This window comes from Equus przewalskii, chromosome 16, assembly GCF_037783145.1.
Source record: "Equus przewalskii isolate Varuska chromosome 16, EquPr2, whole genome shotgun sequence".
Lineage (NCBI taxonomy): Eukaryota > Metazoa > Chordata > Mammalia > Perissodactyla > Equidae > Equus > Equus przewalskii.
The window spans coordinates 77,242,856-77,269,858 of NC_091846.1; the positions used below are offsets into that span (position 1 = coordinate 77,242,856).

Here is a 27,003-nt window from a genome sequence, read left to right on the forward strand (position 1 = left end):
GGCCTGCAGACAGACAGCTCTGCCAGCATGGCGGAGAGGAAGGAAACCCTTGCCAAAGGCCAGGGGTTATAGTAACAACCCAGGCGAGATACAGGCGTGAGTGGAGCTCCAAATGGAGACAAAGGCAGAGGAGGTGGGACAGGTGGGACTCCAGAGGAGAGGTCTTAACTGGGCCAGAAGAGGGTAGGTGGAAAACCATGAAAATGTATGCAAATTTTGCATACATGTGCAAATAAGAAATATAGATTTCTTCCTAGGAAAGTTTTAATTCTTAAAAGAAGTCTGTGACCCGAGAAAATGTCCTTATTTTGGAGATGCTTGGCTGTCTAGTGGCCAGACAGGGTACTTTACTGGATCCTGAGAGGCAGGAGGAACACGGCATCACTTCCAAGCTCTGGCTCCTCCCTCGCAGGGTGATTAAGGAGGGGGGGCCAGTTCGAAGGTACCTTGCTCTCGAGTTACCTGTGAGCCCTCAAGAGGGAGAGTCAAAGGCACACGCGTGTTCAGATGCCGTGAGTCTTCCGGCCGCTGCACCTGCTCTTTAAGTGGGTTAATCGTTCAGACACTGAATGAAGCTGTTCCAGTTCAATCCAGGGAAGACCTGTCAGCTCCGTGTCTTCACATACCGCCCCCCTTGAAGGATCAGGGCTCAGCCGGACGTGGATTCCTGCCCAGCGAGGATGTGCGACACTCTGCCCAGGTCAGAGTTCGTGACCTCGGCCCAGGCAAGCGCAGGACGTTTCCCGCCCGCGCAGAGCAGCGTTAGGCAGCCGCTCTCCCAGGTCCATGCTGCTTTCAGGCTGGGCCCAAACAGTTGCCTGCAGCCACTGGCAGCCCTCGGTGGTTTCGTAAGTGGAGGGTGCCTTGCAAATTAAAAACAGCAGTGTGCAAGTCAAAGGCAATGTTTTTAAGCACAGAAAGAGGAATACCACTGTGGGGGGTGGGGGGTAGATAAAAGGGCTTCCAGCACCTCAGATGCTGCTCACGCACACCAGCCCGTCTGCGCCTTTAGACTGGAACTCCTGTTAAGTGTCCCCGGGTTTCACAACCTGAACGCTGCCCGTAGTGATGTAGTTTGAACATTAACCTGGCTCTTCTTCCCACTGCTGTTTTACATATTAATTAAAGTGTTTTCCTCAGCTCGGGAATGCCTGCAGGCTGGTTGGTTCTGCAGAGGCGCTTCATCTCCCGCTGCTCCGCCCAGCCGGGCTGTGCAGAGTTCAACCATTAAAACTTTCCCAGGTGGGCAGCAGACGCCAGTCCTGCCTTCACTGGCGTCGTCAGAGGGAACGTGCGCTTTAATATGGCCTTGAGAAAGGGCACCGCTTCTTGCCCACCAAGGCGGGCCGGGCAGCGCTGGGTGAGGGCGTGCACTGTGGGAGAATCGCTGCAAAGTCGTCCGACGATTATCTCCAACGCAAGTCACCTCTTTCAGGAGCCTACTTCTTTCTGTCCCTTTTTTCTTTTCCCAGCAGTGCTTGGAAAACATGCGCAAACAACTCATATTTTATGAATGAGCTGACTCGTTTTAATTCCTGTATTTATGTATGAATTTATACATATGAGGGGATCATCAGAGATCTGACCACTCACTGTGTGAAATTGTTCAACAGGGTTCAGATTCCAACATCCTATCCCATTCGCAGACTTTGTGTCCTGATTTGCAACTTTTAATACCATTTTTTAAAAATTGAAGATTCTTAGTAGGGCTTAAGATATCTAATAAGGCCAGGGCTGATTTTCTAGTTAAGTACATACGTTTAATAGACCTACCATCCAAGACAATGAAATTAAGTCATGCTTTCTTCCTCAGGTTTTAGACACTTTAGCCCAATGTATCCTTTTCAACTTTGAATTATAATTTGGACTGTTTCCATGAACTTCTCGAGTTATGTTAAATAAACATATTTTTTTGTGATTTTAGAGAACTCTTTATTCCCTATAAAATCAAGTGTGATTTAAATTATAAAATGCATAATCTTGGTACAACTGGTAATCTGTACTGAAGGCAACTAAATTTATATATCAAGGAGCAGATTATTTCAAAATTTATATAATGGATTTTTTACATGTGGACGTAGATACCAGTATAAATAAATAAACCCAGTTGATTGACTGAAAAGAAACTTACTCTATTTCCCTACTTAGCATTTATTTATAAAATTCAGAAGAGATTACTGAAGGTCAGGATTCATTGCGATGAGAGTTTAGGGTGCCATGGAAAGGTGACTGCCATACCAGATATCAGCTGTATCATCAGAAATTCCTTCACGGTTGACTAATTCCTTGGAAATATGTCTACAATATTTCTCTCCTGCATACTGTGTGTGTGCCAGGTAGGATGGCAGAAATCCTGAATTAAACTAGTTTAATTAATAAAGAAATGTAGCGGCTCCTATGACTGTTAAGTCCGAAGGCAGGGCTTGCTCCATCACTGGAGGAGCCAGGAGGCCACCGTGCCGTCAGTCTCAGGTTCCCTCCATTTCTCTGCTCATCCATCCTCAGTAGCTTCCCTCCCAGGCTGGCTCCTCTTGGAGTCCTGGGCTGATCACCTGAGAACTTACTTAAGTCCACTGGGTGAGTCACTTCTAGAAGACCTCTCAGTAAGGCTGGGAAACCCCTTCCACGAGCCCGCAACTCCCTCGGATGCCGTCGCAGCAGTCCCAAACCACTCGACAGCCAGACAGAGGCTGAGTTGTCCATCCCGGAGCTGCAGGTGGAGCCTGCCCACCTTGCAGCATGAGCTCTGCCTGGGAATCAGCATTCTCTTAGAAATGTTCGTCAGCTGGAGCTGAGGTCTCTAGCGGAGGAACAGCCTGTGCAACGTCGCCAATCCCCATCACAAGAATAACTCCAGGAGAGGGCAATGCCCAACTACCTGTCAGGAAGGTCATCCCGGGCTCTCTGCACTGAGAAGGAAGTAGGACTCAGTTCTATCCGGGGCCTCTCCCAACTCCAGGGTTCTGTAATGTTACACCTGTTTGAAAAGAAATGTCCCATTTTGTCAAGACAAAAGATTCACAAAGAACTTATTGAATGCCTATTGTATGCCAGGCACTTTTCTGGGGCCTGAATGAGCAGGAGTGCACAACACAGACACCACTGCCCCACGTCACATGCCTTCTGGTGGGAAGGGTGGACAATACACAAGATAAATAAAATGCACAGAACTGTGAGAGGGACAAGGAGCAAAAAGAGACAGTTAGGAAAGGCGTATAAGAACCTGGTGGTCATGGCTGGAGTTTCCATTTTAAATAAGTAGCCAGGGAAGTATTGACTGAGAAAGTAACACTCTTAATATCCCCCCCCCCCCCCCGCCCCTCCCGCCCCACCCTGCAGTCCCTGAGCCAAGGATTTGGGTTCAAGTCACGTATTTGGGAGGGAACTCCAGGAAGCACAGTGGGGAAGCAGAGAGGGGAAGGAGGAGGGAAGGAAGCAATGGAGGAGCCTTCCCAGCGAGTTGGCCCTGGGGCAGCCATGACTCCAGGTGCTGAGAGCTTGGCGGCTGGAGAGCACAGCTCAGGGCTTCCCTCAGACAAGGCCATGGGTGCCGGAGGGAGAGGTCATGGGGCACAGGGAGCTGCCCTTCATGGGGAGCAGGTGGGAGACACGGGTGGACGCCTAGCCCTGCCATACGGTGACCTGGCGAGATATGGCCATGGGGTTACCTGGGAGCAGCAGCAGCCAGTGGAAACAGGAGCTTCCAGGAGAAGCTTTCAGAGAAGGAGCTGGGAGCCCAACGGAAAGGTTTTCAGGACACAGTTAGACTTCTACTCTGAGTGAAGTTGGGACACATCTGACCTATTTTCCTAACAGGGTCGAAGTGCTTCTTAATAAAGAATGAACTGAAAGGAGGCAAGAACAAAGGCAGGCAGAGCAGTGAGGAAGGAACCAGAATCCAGACAGACGGGCAGCTGGGCAGGGGCGTCAGTGGGAGGCGAGGAGGCACCCACAGCAGGCTCCCCTGCCCTCGAGAGCGGGGAGTTCGCCACCTCTTTTTGCCTAGGCGACAGGGAGAAAGGAGTTGCCTTAGAGCAGGGTGGGGAAGCGGCAGGAAGGATAAGGAGCATGGGAGGGCACTCTGTTTGGACGTGTTAAACTCCCATCACTTATTGGCCATCCAAGGGCACAATCCAAGGAGGCCACAGGATACGGATCAGGGGACGTCAAGCGGAGAGCCATCGGGATATAGATGGTGTTTGCACATTTACAGCCATGGGACTGGATGGTGTGACCGTGGTGACAGCAAATACGTCTGAGGCCAGAGGCATGCAGGATAATGTTGGGAGGTGTGGCCAGTAAAGGAACAAGCAAAACAGACCAAATAAGGGCAGGCGGAGAGGAAGGAGGAACACCTGCAGGTGCGCTGTTCTAGCAAGCAAGTGAAGAGGGGTCGGAAGGAGAAGAGAGTGGGCAGCGGTGTCATGGCAGCTAGTAGGTCAATGGACATGATCGAAACATCTGCCTGGACAGAGAGAGAGAGAGGGTTGGGAGGAAGAGAAGGAGAGGGAAAGAGAGTGAGAGAGAGAGAGAAAGATGGAGGGAGGAAGGGAGAACAGAGGGGAAGAGGAGAAGGAGCTGTGAACCAGAGGAAATCTCCTGGGTTTGCTGGCTTGTGTGTTTGCCTTTAGGACACCACCTCAGGGTTTTGAACCTTAACTAGAGCATAATATGGAACATCCAACTCACTAGATGCGGAAATCTGTGTATTCGCTGCTGATGGGGTGAGAAGTGTGGGTTGGAGGACAACTTAATTTTCCATTAAGATACCTTGGCTTCTGGAGGGAAAGCTGGCCTCTGCTGCCCCCCACTCAGATTGTATTTTATTCCTTGTAACGTCTCCACATGTTTAAAAAAATGTGCACATTATGGAGTTTAACATAATTTTCAGTGAATGAGGGATTCAGGTAGAGGGTTTCTCAAAATGCCAATATCAATTGGTTAGGCCTTCTAAAGAAACATCTAAGATTCCTCTTATGAATAGATTTTTTAAACCCAAGAGGCCAAAAAAAAAAAAAGGATATACACTTATGATCTATTTGCCTGAGTTACACATAATCATATCTTTCAAGAACAGCCCTGCCAAAATAAACAGAAGAGGAGAGCTGGCCTACCCAAACTGGCCACAAAAGTCATTTCTCAAAATCCCAAGTTAGTTCTCTACAGGACTGCTTTCTCATACCAACCCACAATTGCACAAACAAATGATTTCAAAGACCCAAACATTCACATTCTCTGAGGGATCCAACAGGATTGGTGCAAAAACTTGCATCAGTGAGAGGCCCCCCCACCCCCAGCTCTAAGCTCCCCTAAAGCTGTTTGCTCCTTAGCAACCACAGGCATTCCTCTCCAGGCTGCTCTGTGGGAGAGTTTCACATCTCTAAAGGGCTTACCTCTGAGTTAGGAAACCATAGTTACCACCATGCTCCTATAACCATAACTGATTATTTGGAGTCCATTTTCTAAATATTTACACCCGCGAGAGTCAAGATTCATGAGAGAGGGGACAATCACTCATTCCGAACTTCAAAGAACATGGCAGACGTTAGTAAAGGGATAAAGCAGGTACCCCAGTTCAGGGGCAAAAATGGCCCCAAAAAAGTGCTCTGAATCAGTCATGTGTTTGAGGGGATCTGGGAAGCCTTAGAGGAGGAGATGACAAGGGAGAAGGGCCTCCAAGGATGGAGTTAGGCAGAGTTAGGGGACAGGAGAAAGCAGGACCCTTGAAGATACAGGGCGAGGGCGCCTGATTCCTTCCTGCCCTGGGCCGTGGATGTGCTGATGAGCTATGACATAAGGCTGGAGTCGGGGCTAGAGATGGAAGGGCTGCAACACCAACATTTAGTTTGGACTTCCTTCCATAACAAGGAGGAACTCTGAAGGTTTTGTTCATAGAGCAGTGACATAATCCAAGCTCAGCGTCTGAAATGATTACCCTGGCCACACCACAGAGGTGGACTGAAGGGGAGAGAAACGGGACGGGATGTCTAGGTGTAATAAGTCATGTTATCAGTGGGAGTGGCAAGGATGGGAGGGATTTGACTGACATCTCAAAGACAGAAATTGATTGGATGTGGGGAAGGCCAGCAGGGCTGACAGAAGTAAGCTGCCCGCTCTGAGTTTCAGCCTCATTGACTGAGAAAGCGGTCAAGAGGTGGAACTGGCTTTCAGGGAAGACAGGGATCCAATTTTGGATGTGTTGAATTTAAGATGCCATGAGGAAAACCAAATTAAGGCATCCTGCAGGGCGTTATGAATGCAAGATCCTGGCTTCTGGGATTTGAGAGGCGGCTGCAGCGAGATGGAAGCAGAAACCTAAGAGCCAGATCACAGAGGAAGGAAATGAAGCACAGAGAGGCTCACTGATGGAAACGTGGGGTAGATGAGCTTTAGAGAGCAGAGGACTCAAGGAGGGTGAAGGCCGGGGAAGCTCAGCCACCGGGGCCCAGGAGGGAGGGCAGGGCGGCTGCGGGCACACATTTGGAAGCAGACAGACGCAGGTGTAAGCCCTGGTCCTGCTCCTCTGTGGTCACAAAACCTTGGGACTTGGTCTAAGCTCTCTCTGTCAGCGTTCTCTCGTGTTTTAAATGAGAGTTATTGTGAGGGTGAAACGGGATTCGAGGTGTTTGGTTCGAGGTGGCACTCAAGAAATGGTGCCGTGACCTCACTCACCAGGAATGAGTCACCAGAGGGGGCTCCAGAGGAGCAATGGGTTGTTTTGGTAACTGGAAGCTTGTCAACACAACCCTTTCCTCGGCTGGCGGTGGCCGAAGCCAGACTGCAGAGGGGTAGGGAGAGAGCGACCAGGGAGGGAAGGGACGGACACGTTCTGTCTTCTTCTCTCCACCTGGAAAAGGCCTTTTTGCCTCCCTTCCAAGGCGGAGCTCACAGTTCATCTCTCAAGTTCCCTTGACTCTTCAAAACCAAATTAGTGGCTGCAGCTTCTGCTGTCTCCAACAGTCTTTGTTCTTGATACGAGGCTCTAGTGACACAAGCCAGTCATTTATCTTCTCCCATGCTTGTTTCCCACCAACCCGCCCACACTGTTTAGACTGAGAGTGACTCAAACCGGAATGATGTCCTTGTCACATAACAGGTTCCCATTAAGAGCTCATTGAACAGCTGACGGACTACGGATGAGGCAGAAGGAAGGAAGATAGGGTGTGTGAAAAGGAGGGAGAACGTAGTGGAGAGAGGAGGCAGGAGGGAGCTCCACTTGGTGAACAACATCGTGTGGACCAAGGATCACCTGTGCAGGACCAGGACCAATGTTGGTTGGTTAGGACAGAGGAGGTGAGGGAGAATGCCCATGCTGTAAAAGAGACAGGAAGAACAAAGCATCAAAGAGACCCAAATTGGAGTTAGAAATTAGAGATTTGACTTGGGGTGTCGCCTGCAAGCCAAGGTCAGCAATGCCCCCGACCACAAGATCACCTAGGGCCAGGAATTTGAAATCTATCAGGCCTTTCTCAGCTGATCTCTCAACTGGATCTTTGCTTAAACATCCGCCTCAGGATAAAGGTGGATAGAAAGGCAGGTGAAACCATGGAGAGAAGAGAGGGACGAGCGATAACCATTCACTGGGGGACAAAGTCAAGAAGGGTACCTATTGTCACATGTTACTGCGAACTGAACAACCACAGAACCTCAATGGCAGACACCAGTAGACTTCCCCTTGGCTCCGAAGGTTTTGCTTTGAGTTTGTGACTCAGGTGGTTGACTTCTAATCTAGACTGGACTCTCTACATGTTTGGGACAACAGACTGACTGGTGTCTGCTCCGTGTGGTCTCTCGTCAGCCGGCAGACTAGCCTGAGCTTGTTCCATGGCGAGGGTTGGGTTCCAGGAGAGCAAGCAAAAGCTGCAATCTTCCTGAGGACTAGATATGGGACTGGTACCCGTCACTTCCTCCACGTTCTACTGGCCACCGCAAGTCGCAGCCTGGCCACATTCAGGACTGGAGAAAGAGACTGTACTTCTGAGGAGGAAGCCTCAAAGGCGCATCACGGGGGGCTGGATGCAGGGCAAGGCTGGAGTGGGGAGTATGTGGGACCGTTTTTGCAATCAATTTGCTACAGGAAGCTTGAGGAAGAGGAGGGAATGAAGAAGAACGGGGGAGTGGCCAGACAGGGGACTGTGGAGTTTGAAATCTTGGCAATTGATCACTTGCAACTTCTGGTAAGACTTCCTCAGTGGATGTTGGAGTTGCTAGTTGACACTAGAATCTGTCATGCAGAATGTCATTTAGTGAATTAGGTAAAGGATCTTCAGCGTTTCTTATACGATGCATTTTAACGCTTGTCACTTAGTATAAGATTAATGAATTTTATGAAGGGACTGTGCCTGAGACAAGGTGAAGGATTACAACAGATATTTGCTGAATGAGTCTAAGTCAGTCACCTGTGAGATAATTCACATATAAGGAAAGTGGGGCCCAGAGAGGTAAGATAATTTGTTCAATGTCACACAGGAGAAGGATCTTTTTCCTGAATCCTAGTCCATCCCATCCCCTGTTCACTCTTTGTTAATCAGTTTTTTGTAAGTGACAGAGAAGAGGAAATAACTGAAGTCACAGTAACGCTAAGTTACATAATAATTTTTATGTAACCCATCTCCCCCGAAAAGTATTGTGGCTACTGTCACATATTATATGGTATGAAATAAATTATCCTGTCACATAAGGAGCCAGATTCTATGCCAATTACTTAACACCGTGGCTTAGGAACTCAAACCCAAGAACGCTGTTCCATTATTTTCCCACATCCTACTTATTTCAGCCTCAGGATTTCCCCTGACAGCTAATTCCATATTCACTCCAGATCTCCCCTTGAGGTTCCAGTATTTTAAAAGCCTTCAGGAAAAGAGGATCTTGGTATTTTTATTCTTAATCTGCTTGTCAGCATTTCCCTCTGTCAAGAAGCAAATGAGAGTTCCATCCCCAAACTGCACAGTGGCCTGTGTCCAGGGACAGCCCCAGACCACGGAGAAGGGTGCTGCAGGGGACAGCCAAGAGAGCAAGAAGCTCAAAGACAAGGTTCCAGAAGGGGCATGTGCCACAGGAAGTAACTGGTGGGCAAGTGACTTGACTGGAAATGTCTGTAGCAGTAAGCAGAAGTCATCAGCAAGAGACAGCGGAATGTGCTGGAACTGGATTGGTAGACATCACATTATAAAGGAAAATGCAGGATCCTATTTGTCCTATAAGGATCCTATTCTTATGCATTTATTATATAAATTCATATATTGGTTGTGTTTAAAACTTTCGTGTCTGTGTGAACATTCAGATATGTGTCAATGTGTGCATGTATTTTTAATCCAAATGAATATTAATTACCTAATAATAATTAGATCATTATTTTCTCCCTTCCCATTTTCAGTTGCTCCCATAGATCCAAAACATTTGAAGGTAAATTAATGTGTTGACGTATAGACCGGTAGTGGGATGGATGCCTATAACAAACAGTCAGCCATTTGTCAACCATGGGAAGGAGTGTGGAGTCTGCTTCAAGTGGGCTGGAAAGCCACTGGGGAGGGATCCAATCTGATTTATGCTGCATACATCTCACCCGGTTGTATGGAGAATGGAAAGGAAGGGGGAAGAGTACACCGGGGAGTCCACTTAGGAGGCTGTGTGGAGTCAAGCAAGAGGTGATGGAGACTTGAACTCTGAGCGGAGGTGGTGAGAGGGGGTTGGATTAGGGGTGGCATATACTTTCACTGTGAAGACACCATGATTTGCTGAAGGACTGAATGTGGAGTGTGAGATGGAGACAAGTCCAAGATGGCTTCTAGCTTCTTGGCCTGAGTGTTTGGTGGATGGTGGTGCTATTTACCAAAGTGGGGAAGACTGGTGGGTTGGGGTGGGCTGTGTTAGATAAAGAAGTCTTTCTTTTTTTTCCTTTTCCCCAAAGCCCCAGTGCATGGTTGTACATCCTAGTTCTAACTTCTCCTAGCTCTTCTATGTGAGCCCCCACCACAGCATGGCAACTGACAGATGGCTGGTGTGGTTCCGTGACCAGGAAGCAAATTGGGGCCACCAAAGCAGTGAGAGCACTGAGCCTTAACCACTAGGCCTTCAGGGCTGGCTTGATAAAGAGGTCTTTTTGATCATGTTTATTTTGAGGCATGAGTTAGACACACAGGTGGAGATGTTATGTAGATTTGAGTCATTGGCATATAAAGGGTATTTGGGGCCATACGATTTTGTGAGATTGCCATCCCAGATTTTGTGTTTTGGAAGGATGTGGTAGTGAGGAGGATGGAGAGAATGTTTGGCAAGAATCGCTGAATGGGGGACTCAGGAGGAAGAGCAGGTCTAGGCAAGAATATGGCTTGCTTTTCAGATGTGTTGAGCACAAGGTGCCTGTGAGACAACCTTACGAGCTGGACAGCTGGGAGTTGTTTATGTGAAGTTGAGACCCATGGAAGGCAGAGTTGAGGAGTGGACAGAGCACAGGGTATGGTGTCGGGAGCTGAAGTAATGAGCGGGCATGAGAGCATCCGGGAAAGGCTGTTGAGCTGATAAGCAGTGGGACAGATAAGACCGCTGACTCAGGGGACAGGGAGAGGAAACCATGCTAAGGAAAGAAGCTGTGTAACACACAGTCTAATCAAAAGGGGATCACTTCCTCACATCTGGGTTAGCATCACGGGGCTTTCCTACCGAGCACAGGAATGCTGGCCACCAAGCAGCACAGAAACAAGAAAAGGCAGTTTGATTTACTGACCACTCCTCAGGCACCTTCGGGCAAATTCTCAGAAAGGAAAAAGGAAAGTTATACCACGGCCTCATGGAGGAGGAGCCCGGGGGTCAGTAGGGGGAGGAAAGAAGCTCCTACCTTGACTTTGCAGGACTGCTCGTCATTTCTCCCCAAACTCCAGGAAGCACCTCTTGCATGGACCTCTGTGACACGTGGGTGACATAGGAAATGCTGAGGAAAAATATAGTTACTCACCGCGGAGGCTCCTTGTCCTGTGTCTGGGTAGATGTGCAGAGACCCCTTCCACTGGGTGGGCTCATCGGTGGGACAATGGAATGATCCATGCCAGGATGATCCAGGCCATCCTGCCTTGGAGGCACCCAGTGGGGCCAAGACCCTCAGCACTTCAGTCTCAGAGGAGAGATGCTTGGATGACTGGTTACAGATACCCTAGTGCCAAGTCACAAGTCGATGGCCCTATTCCACTCTGGTTCATTAGCCCTACTGTGGTGCCCACTGGGAAAGGCAGAGTTTGAGAGAGAATGGAAGACAGCGGAGTCACTGACTTTTAAGAGATAGCTTCTCTTCCCAGGATGCGTTTCCCACTCACTCTGTGCTTTGCTACCCAAAGTGTGGACCCCAGACCTGCAGATGAGCATCGTCTGGGAGCTTGACTCAGGCCCACCCCAGACTCAGTGAATCAGAAGCTGCATTTTAACCCATCCCCAGGGACCTGTGTGCACGTTAACATTTGAGAAGCACAATTACATAGCATTAAATGACATTTGACTTAAGTTCTTCCAAAGAGAAACCTTCAAAGAAATGAAACAGATTCTTCACCTTTCAGGAAAAGGCTCGAAGGCGTGGTTTCAGGTGTGCACCAAAGCAGAGCAACGTGGCTTGCCGACACTCCTCTTTGCCGCCTCTGCCGCTCTGATGCTCACGCGGGACAGCGCCTCACTCACTCTTCACAGAGCGCCTTCACGCACACTTCCTATCTCGCAAAAACAGCAGAAGTCTCCGAGCTCTCCCCTCTACCTGCTGCTGATGAGGAGCAAGAAGCCGGGGGAGGTTCGCCCTGTGTGGGACTCGGATCAAGGCTCCTGGGCTTCTCTCCCGGGCCCTGGGAGAGTTACCTGCAGTCTCCATTACTAGAGACCAAGGGGAGCCCACTCCATCCCTTTTTGCTGTCTGTTAGTGTTAACTGTACTCATATAGCATCAGTTCAGCCACTTCCACGTGCTGATCACAACCGGGTACCTGACACATGTCTTAGTCTGTTCAGGCTATAACAAAACCACCTTACGCTGGGCGGCTTACAGACAGCAGCGATGTCCTCTCACAATTCTGGGGGATGGAGGTCCGGGATCCTGGTGCCAGCACAGCCGGTTCTGCAAGGGCCTCTTCTGGGTTGCAGACTGCCAACTTCTCACTGCATCCACACATGGGGAGGAGGGAGGGAGCTTTCTCAGGCCCCTTTTATGAGGATACTAATCCCATTCGTAACCAACCACCTCTCAAAGGCCCCGCCTCCCAATACCATCACCTTTGGTGTTTCAACAAATGAACCTGGAGCAGACACAAGCCTTTAGACTATAGCGACAAATAAAGATTAGAAATTATTATATGGAAAAAGACACAAAAACTATTTTGATATATGTTTTAAATTTACGTACCTTTGCACCTTGATGCAGTTCAATAATTGAAACTCTCATCTTTCTACCCAACCTTGAATGCCAGGGAAACATAATGAAAAGTTCTATTTTATTCCCCAAGATAATAGCTCAAAGAGCAGTGTAAGGAACCTCCAGTGCTACAGAAAGGGTGAGGACGTGTGAAACCCCCTTTCTGGGGAACTTACTCTTAAGCAATCAAACGAAAGCACCCGTGGGCCTTTGCAAGGTGCCAGCCATCTGGCCTCTGCATCCTGACTGAGTCACCAGGTAAACAGCCACAGGTTGCTCTCAGCACTCAGCGGCCCTGCCCCTCCGTTCGCTGCCCTTAGGTGTGGGTTTTTACTCCAGGGGTTGAGCATATTTTCAGCCACACCTGGATGCCTCCAGGTAATTAGGACAAAACTTTTAGTGGAAGGAAAACAACATACCTTTGAAATTGGAATGCATGTGCAGGGGAAGGTTAAGTGGAAGGGAGGGGCCCTGACTCTCTGAACCCACCAGCTTTGCTTCCTGTTGAGAAAGTACACAATTGAAAGACAGGAGAAATGCTAAAAGGCTCTCGTGACTGCTTCCTGCCGCATTCAATTAGGCTTCTAGTGGGTGCCAGGAGGGGGAGTGACTCCAGGCCTTAGGAGAACACTGGAGGACAACCCCAGGGGCCGCCATGTTGCAGATGTGGTGTCCAGCCAAGCTGGGGGACTGCGTGATTGAACTAGATGCAGAGGTCTCAGTTTAATTCTATATCCCCTGGCCCGAGTTACACATGCTGCCCTTTGTATGGCGTCTTCAACAGTCGACCAACTTCCAGTACCTGGAAGGGGTGGGTGACAAGGGAAAGCACAGCCATCGAAGCACCGAGCGCAGACCTGGTTGTGCAGGGGCCTCTGCGCCTCCTCCGGGGCAGCGGTAAGCTGCCTCTGGCCACTGGCCGGACATGGTTGTTGCTGGCCCTCACAGATGAAAGCAGGAAGCACTGACTGTGAGCCAAGAGCTTAATGTTTTCGAAAAATGGACCGGACGGGAGGAAGGAGCTCGGGTTTGCTTTGAGAGCAGTAAACAAGATCTTGGCTGCGGGCCAGGGAGAAGCCTGACATCTCTAAAGGATCCTGACAGCCCAGCCTGTGGCTGATGGGGCCCTGTTAGGGCTGCAAACGGGGCAGTGGGCACGGGCTCCTGAGCCCAGGGCAGTGGGCATCCTTCCCTTACTTGTGCCTCCACAGGGAGCGGCTGTGGCACAGAGGAAGGGCCCAGGCTGGGCTCGGTGTTTGGGGATAAACCCAACCCAGCTCAGTGGGCTAAGAGCAGCCAGTGGGATGCAAGAGCCAAGCTGGGTGGCAGCACCCGGAGCCCTTGCTGGCAGGTGCCCTGGCCAGCCCGAAGGCTGCTACCACCCCAGTGATGGTTCTTTAGGGAGGGCCCAGCTCTGTGGCAGCAGAGGCTGCCCTTCCTCTGATGCAAGGAGTCTGAGAGGTCTTGTGAACACACCTGCCAGGATCAAGGAGCTTCCTAGAGACGGTCCCAGTGTGTGTCGTCTGTTGCCGTCACAAAATACTGGCCTCTGTTACTTTTCAGGGGAAACCTGTTCACCCGCACCCAGCATGACACAGTGACACAGCAAATCTCTTTAATCTTGCAAAGTGGCAATGAGCATCACGGTGTCTGGGTGACCCTTGGCATGGCGGGTGGGATGGTGGAGCGAGGTGTCCTGTAAAAGCACAGCTGGAGAGATGGCACTTGTTTTAAACCTTGTCTCTGGTTATTTTAACAGACGTGCCCATCTCCCGCCCTCAGCGTGTCAGTCAATGCTTATCACCGTGGGAGAACAGGGACAATGACTTTGGTGTTGTGCCTTCCTTTGGACAGCGTGGACCTTTTCATCAGACATCACTTCCTATCAGACGATGATGACCAAGACACCAATAAGGCAATAACAATGATTATATCTGCGGATAAGGAAAATATGCAGCCTGGTAAGTTTTGCTTACACTGACTCACAAAATGAACCATCTTACATGTGGGATGATGAATACATCAGCATCGAGATCTTGCTAGGACAGGACCCAACTCACTTCAACCGTGGATGTCGTCAGAAGTCCTCCGTGGGGTTAGCCCGCGATGGAGACAGATGAGACAGCACAGGCATTCTCCTGCAGCAGAGACCAGCTGCTCACGGCGGGCACGGGCCGGGCCACAGACAACAGCTTATGGGCACACGCCCACGTGCCACGACCATGCTCAGCAGCCGAGAACCTTGGCTCCTACGCACTGTCCTTCAGCGAAGACAGTCGTTGCACCACCGGGTCACTGCGGAAACCAGGTGCTTTGTGGAAGCGGCAGAGCTGAGGCAGGTCCCCCAGCAGAAACCGGGTTCCGAGAGCTGCACTACGGCCTGATGTTTCACTTACAGCCCTTCCGGCGTGCGTGGGCATCACACATTCCCTCTGCAGGAAGACACAACACACAGGACTCGTGTCCAGCCCACCCGCGTCCTGCCCCTTCTCATGGGATATACCTGCATCCCAAAAGAACAGCTCTCTGAAGCCAAGGAAGTTTCCCGTTTGTTTGCTTAATGCTGTCCTTTCTCCGATTCCACTCATTCTTATTATGCAGTGAAGCAAAACTCTTAATGATCACATTTAAATGGCAAAACTTAGATAGGCTATTTGCATAACTGATTCTCATTTAAAGTGAGAGTTAAATAGTGAACTGTAAAAAGTGTGAAAAGAGCAGGCACCGATCTTTGGCCTCCTTCTTGTTTTTCCGATTTGTCAAGTATGTTCCTGTCCCAGGGCCTTTGCACATGCTGGTCCCTAGGCCTTTGATGCTCTTCCTCTGAATATCCACACAGAGGGCCCCCCAGAGCTCTGCTCAAGTGTCACCTTCTCAGAGAGGCCTTCTCTGAACCCCAATAGGAATAATGCTGGCACCGTTCACCCCAACACTAGCCCCCTCTGTCCTTATCCCCTGTCTTGTTTGTCTTCAACTCATGTTTTGTGTTTATTTGTTCATCACTAGTTCTGTGAGTGCAGAGGCTCAAGTTCTTCACACACATCTCCAGGGCCTGGAGGAACCCCAGACGTGGAGGAGATGCACAATAAACACTTGCTGGAGAGATGAACAGAGAAGGGAAGCATTCTCGGTGACGTGTTTCAGCCATGCAGGCCCAGACCGTGACTCATTTTCTCGACTACTTGAAGGCAACTGTCTGCACAGCTGGTGGGGATGGCAGCGCTCGCCGATGTCTTCCGAGAGGGAGAGCCGAGTGCATTTTCTGCAAGGCCCAGTGATTCCTGTGGTGAATTAGCTTTCAACGAATTTCCCTGTTGCCTCCGGGCAGCCGAGAGAGGGACCAGGCTCGGTTACATGCTACCAGAATTGAGGTTCACGTGTAATCTTAGTAATTTTAAATTTGTGCGCTTTTCCCTGAGAAAGCAGAGCTGTTCTCCCAAAATCAGGTTATGCCGTTTTTCACAGACACATCCACACATCTATTTCTCATCCAGTGTCGCACAGGTCAGAGGAACCTCGTGTTAGTTAAATCATCAGTCCGCCACGCTCCATGCTTTTATTACGGTCCACAGCCACCTGCCTCTGGACTGAGGCCTTCGTTCAGTTCAGTCACACTACTTTACAAACCCTTGAAAGAGAAGGAAACCCAATAAAAGACGTATATTTTAAAAATCAAAACATGTGATCAAGTTAATGCAAAAGCAGCAGCTGTGTTTGAAGTTAGATCCAGATATACGATGTGTCAGAGTCTGCTTTTGTCTACCCAGTTGTCATTCTCCCCCCTCTTAGACTGAGAGCCTGGTTTCATTTTGGGGTGCAATGCTCCCAGTTCAAAGTCTGTTTCCCAGCTTCTCTTGCAGCTTTTACATATGTCCAAAGTCCAGGCTGCAAGACTTAAAGAGAAGGTTCACTTATAAAGTAGCTGACTAAGCCAGGAGAGGCCCTGTTTTTCCGCTTTCCCTATTCATCTGTCTTGTTGGTAAAGCAAATGTGATGGCTGGAGCTGCAGGAGCCACATTGGCCCGTGAAGCAAACTTGAAGACAGAAGATGTGCACTGAGGATGGCAGAGCTAAATGGCAGGGAACCTTGGTCCCAGGAAATTTGATGGAAACACCACCAGCCTTGGAATGCCCACATTTGATCTAGTTTTACCTGAGAGAATAGACGTTTATATGTTTAAAGCATTGTTGTTTTGACTTCTCTGATTATAGGTAGCAAAATGTAATTCCCATCCACATGAAGTGGTGGGGGAGTGCTGGGATTCAATATTGGTCACTTACTATAATTCAGAGAAGGTATATTAATTCCCTGAGGAACTTTATGCCTTCATAAGGCCAATATACAAGCTATTGGAAAATAATGCAAGTATACAGTTTAATCATTCAAAACGACGAACTCACTTAGTCTGGTCCCATTATAGTGGCATATGAGACACATGTAGTCATTCAAAATAGTCAACAAATACTCGCTGAGTGCCTCCCATGTATCACGTGTTGAGTTATCTCCACCAAAACACAGCGGGAAAGAGCCGGGACCTGGAATAAGGGCTTTGAATTCTGACTCGCTGTTTATTAGCTGGCTGACCTTGAGCAAGTCGTTTAATCTTTCTGAGCTTCCGTGTCCAGAATACTCCTTAGCCCACAGGGTTTGTGAATGTGAAACGAGAACGTAGGTAAATATCTTAGCACTGTGGCTTTGCAGCGATGGCAGCAGAGTTTGGGCAGCTCCTGTCTCTGCAACGTGATCCTTCCCATCAAGGAGCTCCCTCACGGAGGAAACGGATGTAATCAGATAATACAGTTAGGCTCGGAAGATGCTATAACAGAGGGGTGAGCAGAGTGTTTTGGAGCCCGGAGAAGTGAGTAACTAGCTCTGTTTAGTGAGCTGAATACAGGTGGTGTTGTCACTAAAACTGTTCACCAGATATTTCTGGATTTCCTCCTCCTGACACATGGTAATGTTGCTCCCCATCCCCTTTGAAGATGCGGCCATAGGATCAGCTCTGGCCAAGGAAAATGAGGAGAAGCAACATGTCTCGCTTCTGAGTGTAAGTTTTAAGAGGCAGTGGACAATCGGCCGTGTGTCCTATCAAGTGTACAGCGATTGTGGAGCAAACAATGATGCCTCCATCAGCTGGGTCCCTGGGGACTCCAGAAAGCTAGACTCCGGTCCTCCCCCACCTCTGCCCACTCACTTTGGAGAAGTTACTGTGAGTGAGGAATAAGCTTCTGAGATCTGGGAGTTGATTGCCACTGGAGCACCACCCAGCCTATCCTGACCGAGTCACATGATGGAGTCATCGTGGAGACTGAGTACAAATTTCCAGGTAAGGAAGGAGCGTTCAACACTCCCAGGCAAAGAGAATTTTTTATGCAAAGGCACAGTCAAAAAAGGACTAACATTTGGTGACGAGTTCAGGACCTCTGTTGCCAACACTGGGAGAGGGTACAGAGGGGGAGAAGCTAGCTAGAAGAGAGAGCGTGCCGGGTACCTTTAACAAGCCCAACCTCCCCGAAGTGATTCAAACTCAGAAGCCATTCAGAGAAACTCTGGATTCAATAAATGAAGAGCTCAAAAATGAATTAGTAAACAAAAATCAAGATACGATGAAAAGGGGGAATGTAGTTCTAAAGACAATGAATTGAGGACCAAATCAACACTGATTCCGCACTAACACGTACATTAGAAACATAAAGAACAGGGAGGATCCACCAAAACTTCAACCACGGACACAGAGAAAACGTCAACGACTCAGGGACACAGGCAGACGAAACAAGAGAAAGACGGTAAGAAACAGAGAGACGGTAAAGTCACAGATGTGAAGATGTGTCAAAGATAAAGCCCATCAAAATAACCAGTGTCCCTAAAGTGGAGAACTCAACAAATTAAAAATAACAAGTATTCAAAGGTGTAACAGAAGAACATTTTCCTGACATCAGGAAAAAGCTGTCTCTGCAAATGCAGAGTTCACGGTATCGCCGAGGGCATTTGAAATAAAACGCTCCAGACTGAGACACATCCTGGTGAAGCTTCCCAACTTCAAGGAATGCATATGAAGTTCTTGAGAGAAGAACATGTGCCCCAAGGATATTCTACCCAACCAATTTATTCCTCATCTAGAAAGGCAAGAGGCACATATTCTCAGATATGAGACAACTCAGGCAGCATAAAGGTTTCTTGAAAAAAGTTTTGAGTTTTCTGTTTTTAGTAACAAAACCCAGACAATAGATGGCTCAGAAAGTAAGCGTGTTCAAAGGACCAGCGGCAGGAAATGAGTCAATTTAAATAAAGGCTGAATATTTTAAAGCCATGTGAATTGTATTACAGAAGAAATGTAATTTTTTTACCTTGACAGTGTAATAATAATAATGTAACTAACAAATATAAGGAGGGAAAAGAGGAAAGGGGTGGTGAGAGGAAATGAGAACATGAATGGCCTCAGATTTTGAAGGAAGAAGTGAAGGAATGATGTGTAACGTTTAGAAGTATATTTTAAAAATACTTCTAATATTTTGCATTAAATTTTCTTCAGGGATCTTTTAGGAAATAATATATCCAGATAAATAACATTTATTTCAGGTTCAGCAATTCTTTCAGTTTCGTTATATGTTTTCTTCTGTATGCAAACAGGGTACAATTCACATGATTTCGTAAGATTAGGCGTGGACATGCAGGAGACGTGGGACACGGGAGAGAGGGCCATGAAGGTGAGCCTAAAGAAGCAAGTGGAGAGCAGATCACAAAGCACTTTGTGTCTACTAGGCTGAGGAATTGCGACCTTTCCTATAAGATGGGCGGTGGGGGAGGGGGTGCAGAATTTTTAACCAAGATGGAGATATGATCACACACACATTTTATAAAGGTCATTCTGTCACTTTGGCTGCAGTGTACTTTATGATCTCTTGAAGTGCCATGATTTAGAGATGCTCTATGAGCATGATTTTATAGAGGTAGAGGATGGTCAGCAATGAGCTAGGGTCCTGATCTCTCCGTCAAGTTTTCGGATCTTTCCTTCAGACTCTTAAACACTGCTCTGTTGCATACTTTCACAACATAGTAAACTAGGTGTAAGACACACTAGAAGAATTCTCTTTTCCCTGCTTAAATCCAAAACTAAGTAGTACCCTAATCCTCAGAGACGCCAGGACAAGAAACAGGACGAGGATATATGGGCTTGAGGCTGTGCCCTGCACAAGTCCGGGGTGCTGTTGACGCAAGTACCAAGAAGAGCGACACCCCCGACCGAGGAGTCGGGTGATGTGGCGGCCAGGTGGGAAGGGCTGGCCGAGTTTGCATGGCTGACCTGGCAATCTCCCGTCCCTTCAAAGAAAGATGGCTACAAAGTCCTCTTTTTTAAGGCCTCCAAGGAATGTCATCTAAAATTCTTTTGACGTCAATATTCGTATTTAATAATCTTCATTATTATCAAATTATTCCTTGTGGAAAATGAACGTATTTTCGTGTCTTTTGTCCCATTTTCTGGTTATATCTTCTTTTGAGAAGTTCAGTGACACATCTTTTTCTTGCCATAGCCTCTAACATAACCGATCCCAATAAATCACCGCAGCTTCCTCCTTTCTAGCCTAAGCAGTCCTCACTTTAATGCACCTTCAAAGCCCAATTTTCCATCCTTTGTATCTTGATCTTTCATAAAATAGCTTCCAATGTTGCACCGAATTTAATAACAAAAACAAACACACACGAAGAACAGAGCGGTAGAATGATGGCTGGAGTCTTGAAAAGGACAATTCTGTAAACACAGGCCAGCATCACTATTGTGTTTTTGATAAGGCTAAATTTATCGTCTTATTCTAGTTGTACTGTATTAGAAATCCCCCTTCCAAAATCCCTGGAGATTGGGAGTACGTGCACCACAAATGGAGACCCCATATTTGAGGTATAATTGCATTGGAAAATGGTTTTGATCACATGCTCATTTTCTGCAGCCGTCGCGGACACTGTCAGCTACTACTGACAAGACCCCACCCCTTCTCAGTGCTGGTTACCAACACCCACCCTTCGTTCAATATCTTGCAGCCTGGTGCTTCAGGGGATGCTGACTGCTTCCCAGCCACAGAGGGTGAATCTTATTTACTGTAAATCAACCACAGCACATGCTCCTTTCCCAGGGACCAATGTTAGAATGGGCAGGGGACCCAGTTCTGGTCAATGAGAAGTGGGGTGGTGCTGGCCAGGGGTGGGGGGCTCTGGGACTGTTTGCATCACTCCAAAAATGGACCAAGGAAGAGAAACTGTCTTTATTGGATATTATTATGGGAAGATGTGCTGTTTGGAGCTGCTACGACCATGTTATAAACACAAGGGGATAACACTGAGATAAACACTTGTAACACTGAGATAAAAGCCAAGATCCTGAGGATGGCTGACTGAGAAGATGAAAAGCTCCTGTGCCCCCAATGATGTCACTCAGCTGCCTAAGTAACCTAACCCTGAACTTGTTATGTGAGATCATAAATCCCTTTACTGTTTAGTGGTTCTCAAAGTGTGGTCCCACACCAGCAACATCATCATCACCTGGGAAATTATCAGAAATGCAAATCTGGGCCCCTCTCCAGACCACCGAAAAGAAAGTCCAGGAGCCAGCCCAGCGATCTGGTCTAATACACACTCCAGGTGATTTGGATAAGCCCCAACATTGAAGAAACACTGGTTCAAGCCACTGAATTGCATTTTCTACGACTTGCAGCTAAATACATCCTAATTAATCAGCTACTTGTGAGTATTTTATGTACCTTTTCTGGGAAACTCTACCAACCAACTTGATGTTTTTGGGTTTTTTGCTTTTAAACATTGGCATCTGAGCTAACAACTCTTGCCAATCTTCCTTTTTTTTTCCTGCTTTCTCTCCCCAAATTCCCCCAGTACATAGTTGTGTATTTTCAGTTGTGGGTCCTTCTAGTTGCGGCATGTGGGATGCTGCCTCAGCATGGCCTGATGAGCGGGGCCATGTCGGCACCCAGGATCCGAAATGGCGAAATCCTGGGTCACCGAAGCAGAGCGCTCGAACTTAACCACTCAGCTATGGGGCCGGCCCCTGATGTTTTTGTCTTATGCTGAGGTCATCTGAGAACTTACAATGTTGTGGACGGGAAGGTTGGGAGACATGGGAGCGTGTTGCACCTTATCTGATGAGAGTTTGGGGCCACCCAGGTGGGCAGGACAAGAAAATTTAGTAGCTTTTAGAGCTCCTAGGTGAAAGGAGGACATTCTGAAATGCAGAAAAAGAAAACTTAGGAGGGACAGCTCAGATCCGAGGAACCAGAGAGCAGAAGTTTTTTATGTGCAGTGACAAAGGCCATGAGCAACTTGAGTGTCCAGATGGTTTCAAGGAAAGTAGTTCTAGCATGAAATCAAGGAGGTGCTAACGACAAGCAGACAGGAAACCACCAAATTGCTACACAGGATCTTTTGGAACTCTGGAGTGGGAACAAGCTGAAGAGACAAGAAGAGACCCAGCTGGAAGAGTTGAACCTAACAAGATCCTGAAGGGATGGTCAGCATTTTCAAACTGCCAACTGCATGTGACTACAAGGTTGTATTATATACAGATCGTTGCCGAAGCAAGAATCGTCAGCATTGTATTTCACTTCGCTGCATAAATCAAAGAGATGTGGAAGGGGTTCCCTACTGGGGTGAGGACGAAAAGACACTGCACACTTCTAAAGAAGCAATTATGCCTTTTGTCCTTCGACTGGTGGCATCAGAGTCTCTATGATAAACAAGTAACGCTGGCTTCACTTGAGTACTAGTACACCTCGTCAACTCAGATGCCCAAATGAATGTCTGTCCAAGTCAACCCCAAAACTTGCTAAGTGATATTGAACTTGAGACTTAAGGACTTCAAGAGGGACTAGCTACGATCCTGCCAGTCAGCTCAAAGACTCTTGGATATGATGACAGCAATTTTACGGTAAAGTGGATGCAGAATACGGTGACAGCACCGTGAACCAATTAGCATCTTCGAAGCTGACTACTGAGTCCATCAACGGGTCAGAATCAAACTCTTCTAAAATCAGTGCAGAGGCATCTTTATCCTTCATCTCATTACGTCCCCTAACACTGAGCGTCGGCCTGAAAGTCTATGAATTGGTTTCCAGTGAATATTTCCAGGATCTACGAACCTTTGAAACACAGCTCTCCACTTCTTTACTCCACTTCTTTACAATTGGCTCTTTTGGGTAAATACATTTGCTGATTCCTGCCTTATAAGACGCCCCTAGAATGACAGTTATTATTTGCCCTTGAATCATTAAAATGTTAAGATTTCAAGGATATCAAACCTTGCAGATAATGCCTCCTTCTCTGTGCCTGATGGAAGCCCTCAGAACAATCCGCTTAGGCACGAACAGGCCACACTGTCACCTACAAGTTCCAAACAACACACAGTGCCTGCTGGTCTTGTAATTTAAAAGCCATCATTTAAAAATCATTTTCCAAGTTGCTTTATTTGTTCAAAAGAGATGACACCCACATTATTGCATTACTGAATTTTAGGATAGAGAAGATGTATAAAAAGTTTTTTTCTAAAAAGGAAGTAATATTGTCCTTGATAAAAATCAATAGGCATCATTTTTATATTTTCTGCCTCCTAAACTGCACGTCCTGGCTCTGATGACCCTTCTATGTATTCCTGGCGTACACATTGGTTTCTCTTTCTTATGTGTGTATCTCAGCAGGCAGCACAGCAGAACGCACAGACACTGGGGCCGTGGTTGTTTGACTCCTGGCCCTGCCACCCATGAGCTACGTGCCCTCTGACAGGTCACGCACCCTCTCTGAGCCTCAGTCTCTTCATCTATAGAAGGTTGTTAGGAAATAGAACGGCGCTAATGTTTGCATAACATTTTGAGCAGTATCCAGCAAATTGCAAAGATTCTATGTTTTGTAAAATAAATAAAACCTTTTTTGTTTTCTTAGCACACTTACTTTTCATAAATTTTGTGATCTGGGGAGTATTATCTGGTTTCCAGAAAAAAATTTTTACATTAAGCGGTATCAAAGTATTTTTCAGAGCCTAATGTTACTTAGAGACTCCAAAACACCCGAAGTAGAGTGACTTTAAGTTAAACTCAGAAGCCACACATAAAAAATATCCTCAGGACTTTATTCATTTCATAAATAATGTATTTTATTTTATTGCATATGGCTATTAAGGAGAGCATCCATGATCAATACAGACTAAATACAATGCACTATTCTAGTTCCATTTATTCTCGTCTCCAGCAGCGTCACATTGACCCTTATATACAGCGTGTACAGTGGAAGACAGAGCAAGATAAGGTAAGTCTTTTGTCATATCACAATAGCAAGAAATATATTTAACATCTTGATATCCAGAAACAATACGTACCCAAAAAGAAAACACTGTTTAATAACTGTTAAAGTTTATATAGCAAAAAATATTTTAAATTTAAGGTAAGTCAGGCAAAATGTACAAAGACCCAATATACATTGTGAAGTTTTCGCAAACATAACATTTATACATTTTGGTTCCATTCTGTAAACTAAATTAAAAATGTAAATATTGCATATGCCTTTTTTTTGAAATGTACAGGATAGAGGACAATTTAGTACATTATCAACTTTGTATTTTGCTTGTTTCAAGTTGCAGTATGAACATGAACCATGTGTATAGTGGCATGACTACTCTAAGTATAGAGAACTACTGAAATACGTGTCATACACTGTAGTCAGCGGGGTCCATATTCAGTCCTATTGTCCCCGGGGGAGTTCCAGAGCAAACGCCACCCATCGATTCCTAGTCCCAAAACTAGATCAAAACTTTAGGGCATTCTATACATTTTAATAAAGTATATATATTATACACTGAAATTGACCTTCAAACTAACATCGTCTGGTCTATGCACTGTTGTGACGTGTAATTTTAGAAAAGTAAAAATTTAAAAATGTTCCGGGGGGATCACTTTACATTCAACTTTGTCTTGCAATACAATCCTCTGTTCTAAAAGTTCAGCGTGGAAGCAGGAAGACTTTTGCATTGCCATTAAATATATTTTTAAGACATTGAATTTTTTGGTCTTCCTCTAAAAAAGCCTCATTTTTATTAATGCATTATTCTATAATGATAATATACCTATATATTTATATATATTTTTCTCCAAAAGAAAACAAGAAAGAAAAAAGCTCCCATCTCCATCTCCAATGAATTAGTGTAACCTCCACACGACCCTCAGAGAAGACAGGCACCGGGACGCACCCGCGGGAGGAAAGGTCCACAGCCCTCCATCACATGCCAAGCGAGCAGCGAGATGACGTGACATTCTGCCGGTCAAGGTCAGCAGTTTTAGGTGACACCTGCAGTGATCGGCACAACACTGACGTCATTTTCAGAACACTGAAAACATGAAACAAGGGTAGGCTCGTCAGGAATTCTTCAACCAGCGATGTGCCCTGTGCGATGGTTTCTCTTCTTTTCCTTTTTCTATCAGTAGCAAAGGGGCCGGAATGCCTCTTCTGTGTTGCTTTCCTTTCCGTTGTTTTTTCTAGTTGTTGTTGTTCAGAGCAGCCTTGTTGGCCGACACGATCACGTGATAGTAAAGACCCTACATTTTTTAAAAATCTGCCAGACCCGTGACCACCATGAATCGCTGGCATGCCTACATGAATTTTTGGTTAAAGAAATGCAAGCTCAAGATTAAGGACAGCCGAGACGTCTGAGCTTGTAAATAGATCAAAGGCTTTTGCAATGTGAAGTACCTACATAAACATCTAGAGAGAGAAGATTAAACAAGTCTGTTAAAGGTAAAAAGAGAGATTCGCCCCCTGCCCACCCGCCTCCCCTCCCACCCCCACCTACCCAATACAGTTGATGATTTTCAAAAGTAGGTTGCTTCAGTTACATATAATAATTATTATTTATTAATCCATCTTCCAAGTCCAATCTCAAATTTCATTTCTATTGAGAAGAGTCAGTCCCACACTGGGCTGTCTGTGAGCAAGCACGCAGGTACCTGGACGGGAGTTCAACAAGCAGCTGTGTACGGGAACCAGTTTAATAAGGCTGATGACCACACTTGAGACACATTCTGCACAGATACACGGGAGGTCCCGCCGGCCCCCGACCACGCAAATCCGGCTTCACCTGGAACTGAGGTAGGACTGTGGTAGTTTTGAGTGTATGCCAGTAAATACCAGATTTTACCACTTTAAGGGGTGTTGGTAGAATCTCCTAGCATGCTGAGGGATAAATTTGCTTTGCCAAAATGAAAGTAAGAAGAAATTAAGACACTGGCCACAATTTAAAGGGCCAATGAAAACATCCAATTTTCTTGAGAATAACTTCTTCAGCGAACGTTGTTAAAAAAAAAAAAAACACAACACAACACAAACAGCACAAGGAGGAATGCCCCCTGACGGGAACAAAGGAGAGAGCTGGGCGTTCTTGCCTTGTTGGTTCCGTGACCAATATAGTCACAGATGTTTCAAAACGTAGTCATTGCTCAGATCCAAAAGAAAATTGTAAGCAGCTTCAGATTTTAAAAAATGCTGAGCATCTCCTGTTAATGTCATTCTCTGATGTGTGACGTCATGTGATAAAGCCAGACAGATCTTCACTCTGAAAAAGAAAGGAGAGAAGTCATCAGTGGCTGTCTCGAGAGCAGAGCCATCTTTGGAGTCAGAGGAAAAGTCCCTCTTAACTGGCCCTGATGATCTGTGTCATGTCCAGAAAGTGATGCACGTTGGGAAGCAGACTGTCCTCGGTCCATTTTCCAGAAACAAGTTCGATGGGCGAATGCTCATTCAGGTTCCCTGGAGGCAGAACTATTAGGTTTATAGTGAGTTGTGAGGTCCATACGGTGAGGGTCACATTTTCAGTTTGGAAAAACTATTCACATGTGCTTTTGTGAGTCATTCTGTTGAAGGAGACGTGGAAGGATGTCTCTGCCCTTCAAAGAGAGAAGCTGTGTGACCCAGCCACGGCCCCTGGAACTGCCTAGGTCTTGGTTCTTTGTGTGGACTGTGGGAAAAAACACTGCCTTCCTCACGGGGCTGCCGAGAAGATGAACACACACATGACGCGTGTTCAAGTGCAACGTAAACAACACTGATTATGCAAATACACATCACAGTAAGAAAGGAGTAATGAGACCACATTTCTGCCCTCAGAAAACCCTTCCAATTGGATAATCTATCCTATTCCTAAGGCAACGCAAAATTTCAAAAGCTCCTGCAGCGACACGCTGGCTGTTACACACCCTCCTCATCTGTCCGCCTCCCCAGGGTCCGGGTGAAGACATCTACTCGTCCCGCTGAGCTCGGTGAGGATGTGGCCAGGACGTGACGTTAGGACCCCAACCAGCTCTAATTGCTTCCTTCCCTCCAGGCTGAAAGATCTAACTTCCTTAACCTTTCCCCAGTTTCCAACGTTTTCAGCCTATTTTTACTTGATGTGTTCCTTCTTTCAGGGGCAGATCAACATGGGAGACTTTGACATTTCATAGCATATTGCCTTTTTTTTTTTTTTAAAGTTTCTTGGCTTTTGAAAAAAATGCCAAGTTGTTCATTTTCACCCCTCTCCACAGTCATAGCTACTCTGTCACATGTGAGCACTGCTGGTCCCGCCCTGTCTTGCTGCC

General features: G+C 46.9%; 1 protein-coding gene across 2 annotated transcripts in view; it reads right to left on the reverse strand.

Annotated features, from left to right (window-relative positions):
- Positions 1-23,508: 23,508 nt before the first annotated feature.
- IRS2 (insulin receptor substrate 2) overlaps positions 23,509-27,003 on the reverse strand; it is a 30,864-nt gene continuing 27,369 nt past the window's right edge. For both annotated transcript variants that reach the window (XM_008507498.2, XM_008507499.2), the window contains 2 exons: positions 25,224-25,982; positions 23,509-25,135 (listed from right to left, as the gene is read on the reverse strand). In XM_008507498.2, coding sequence (XP_008505720.2) covers positions 25,838-25,982 — 145 coding nt within the window. In that variant the 3' untranslated portion in view covers positions 23,509-25,135; positions 25,224-25,837. The remainder of the gene's footprint in view (positions 25,136-25,223; positions 25,983-27,003) is intronic.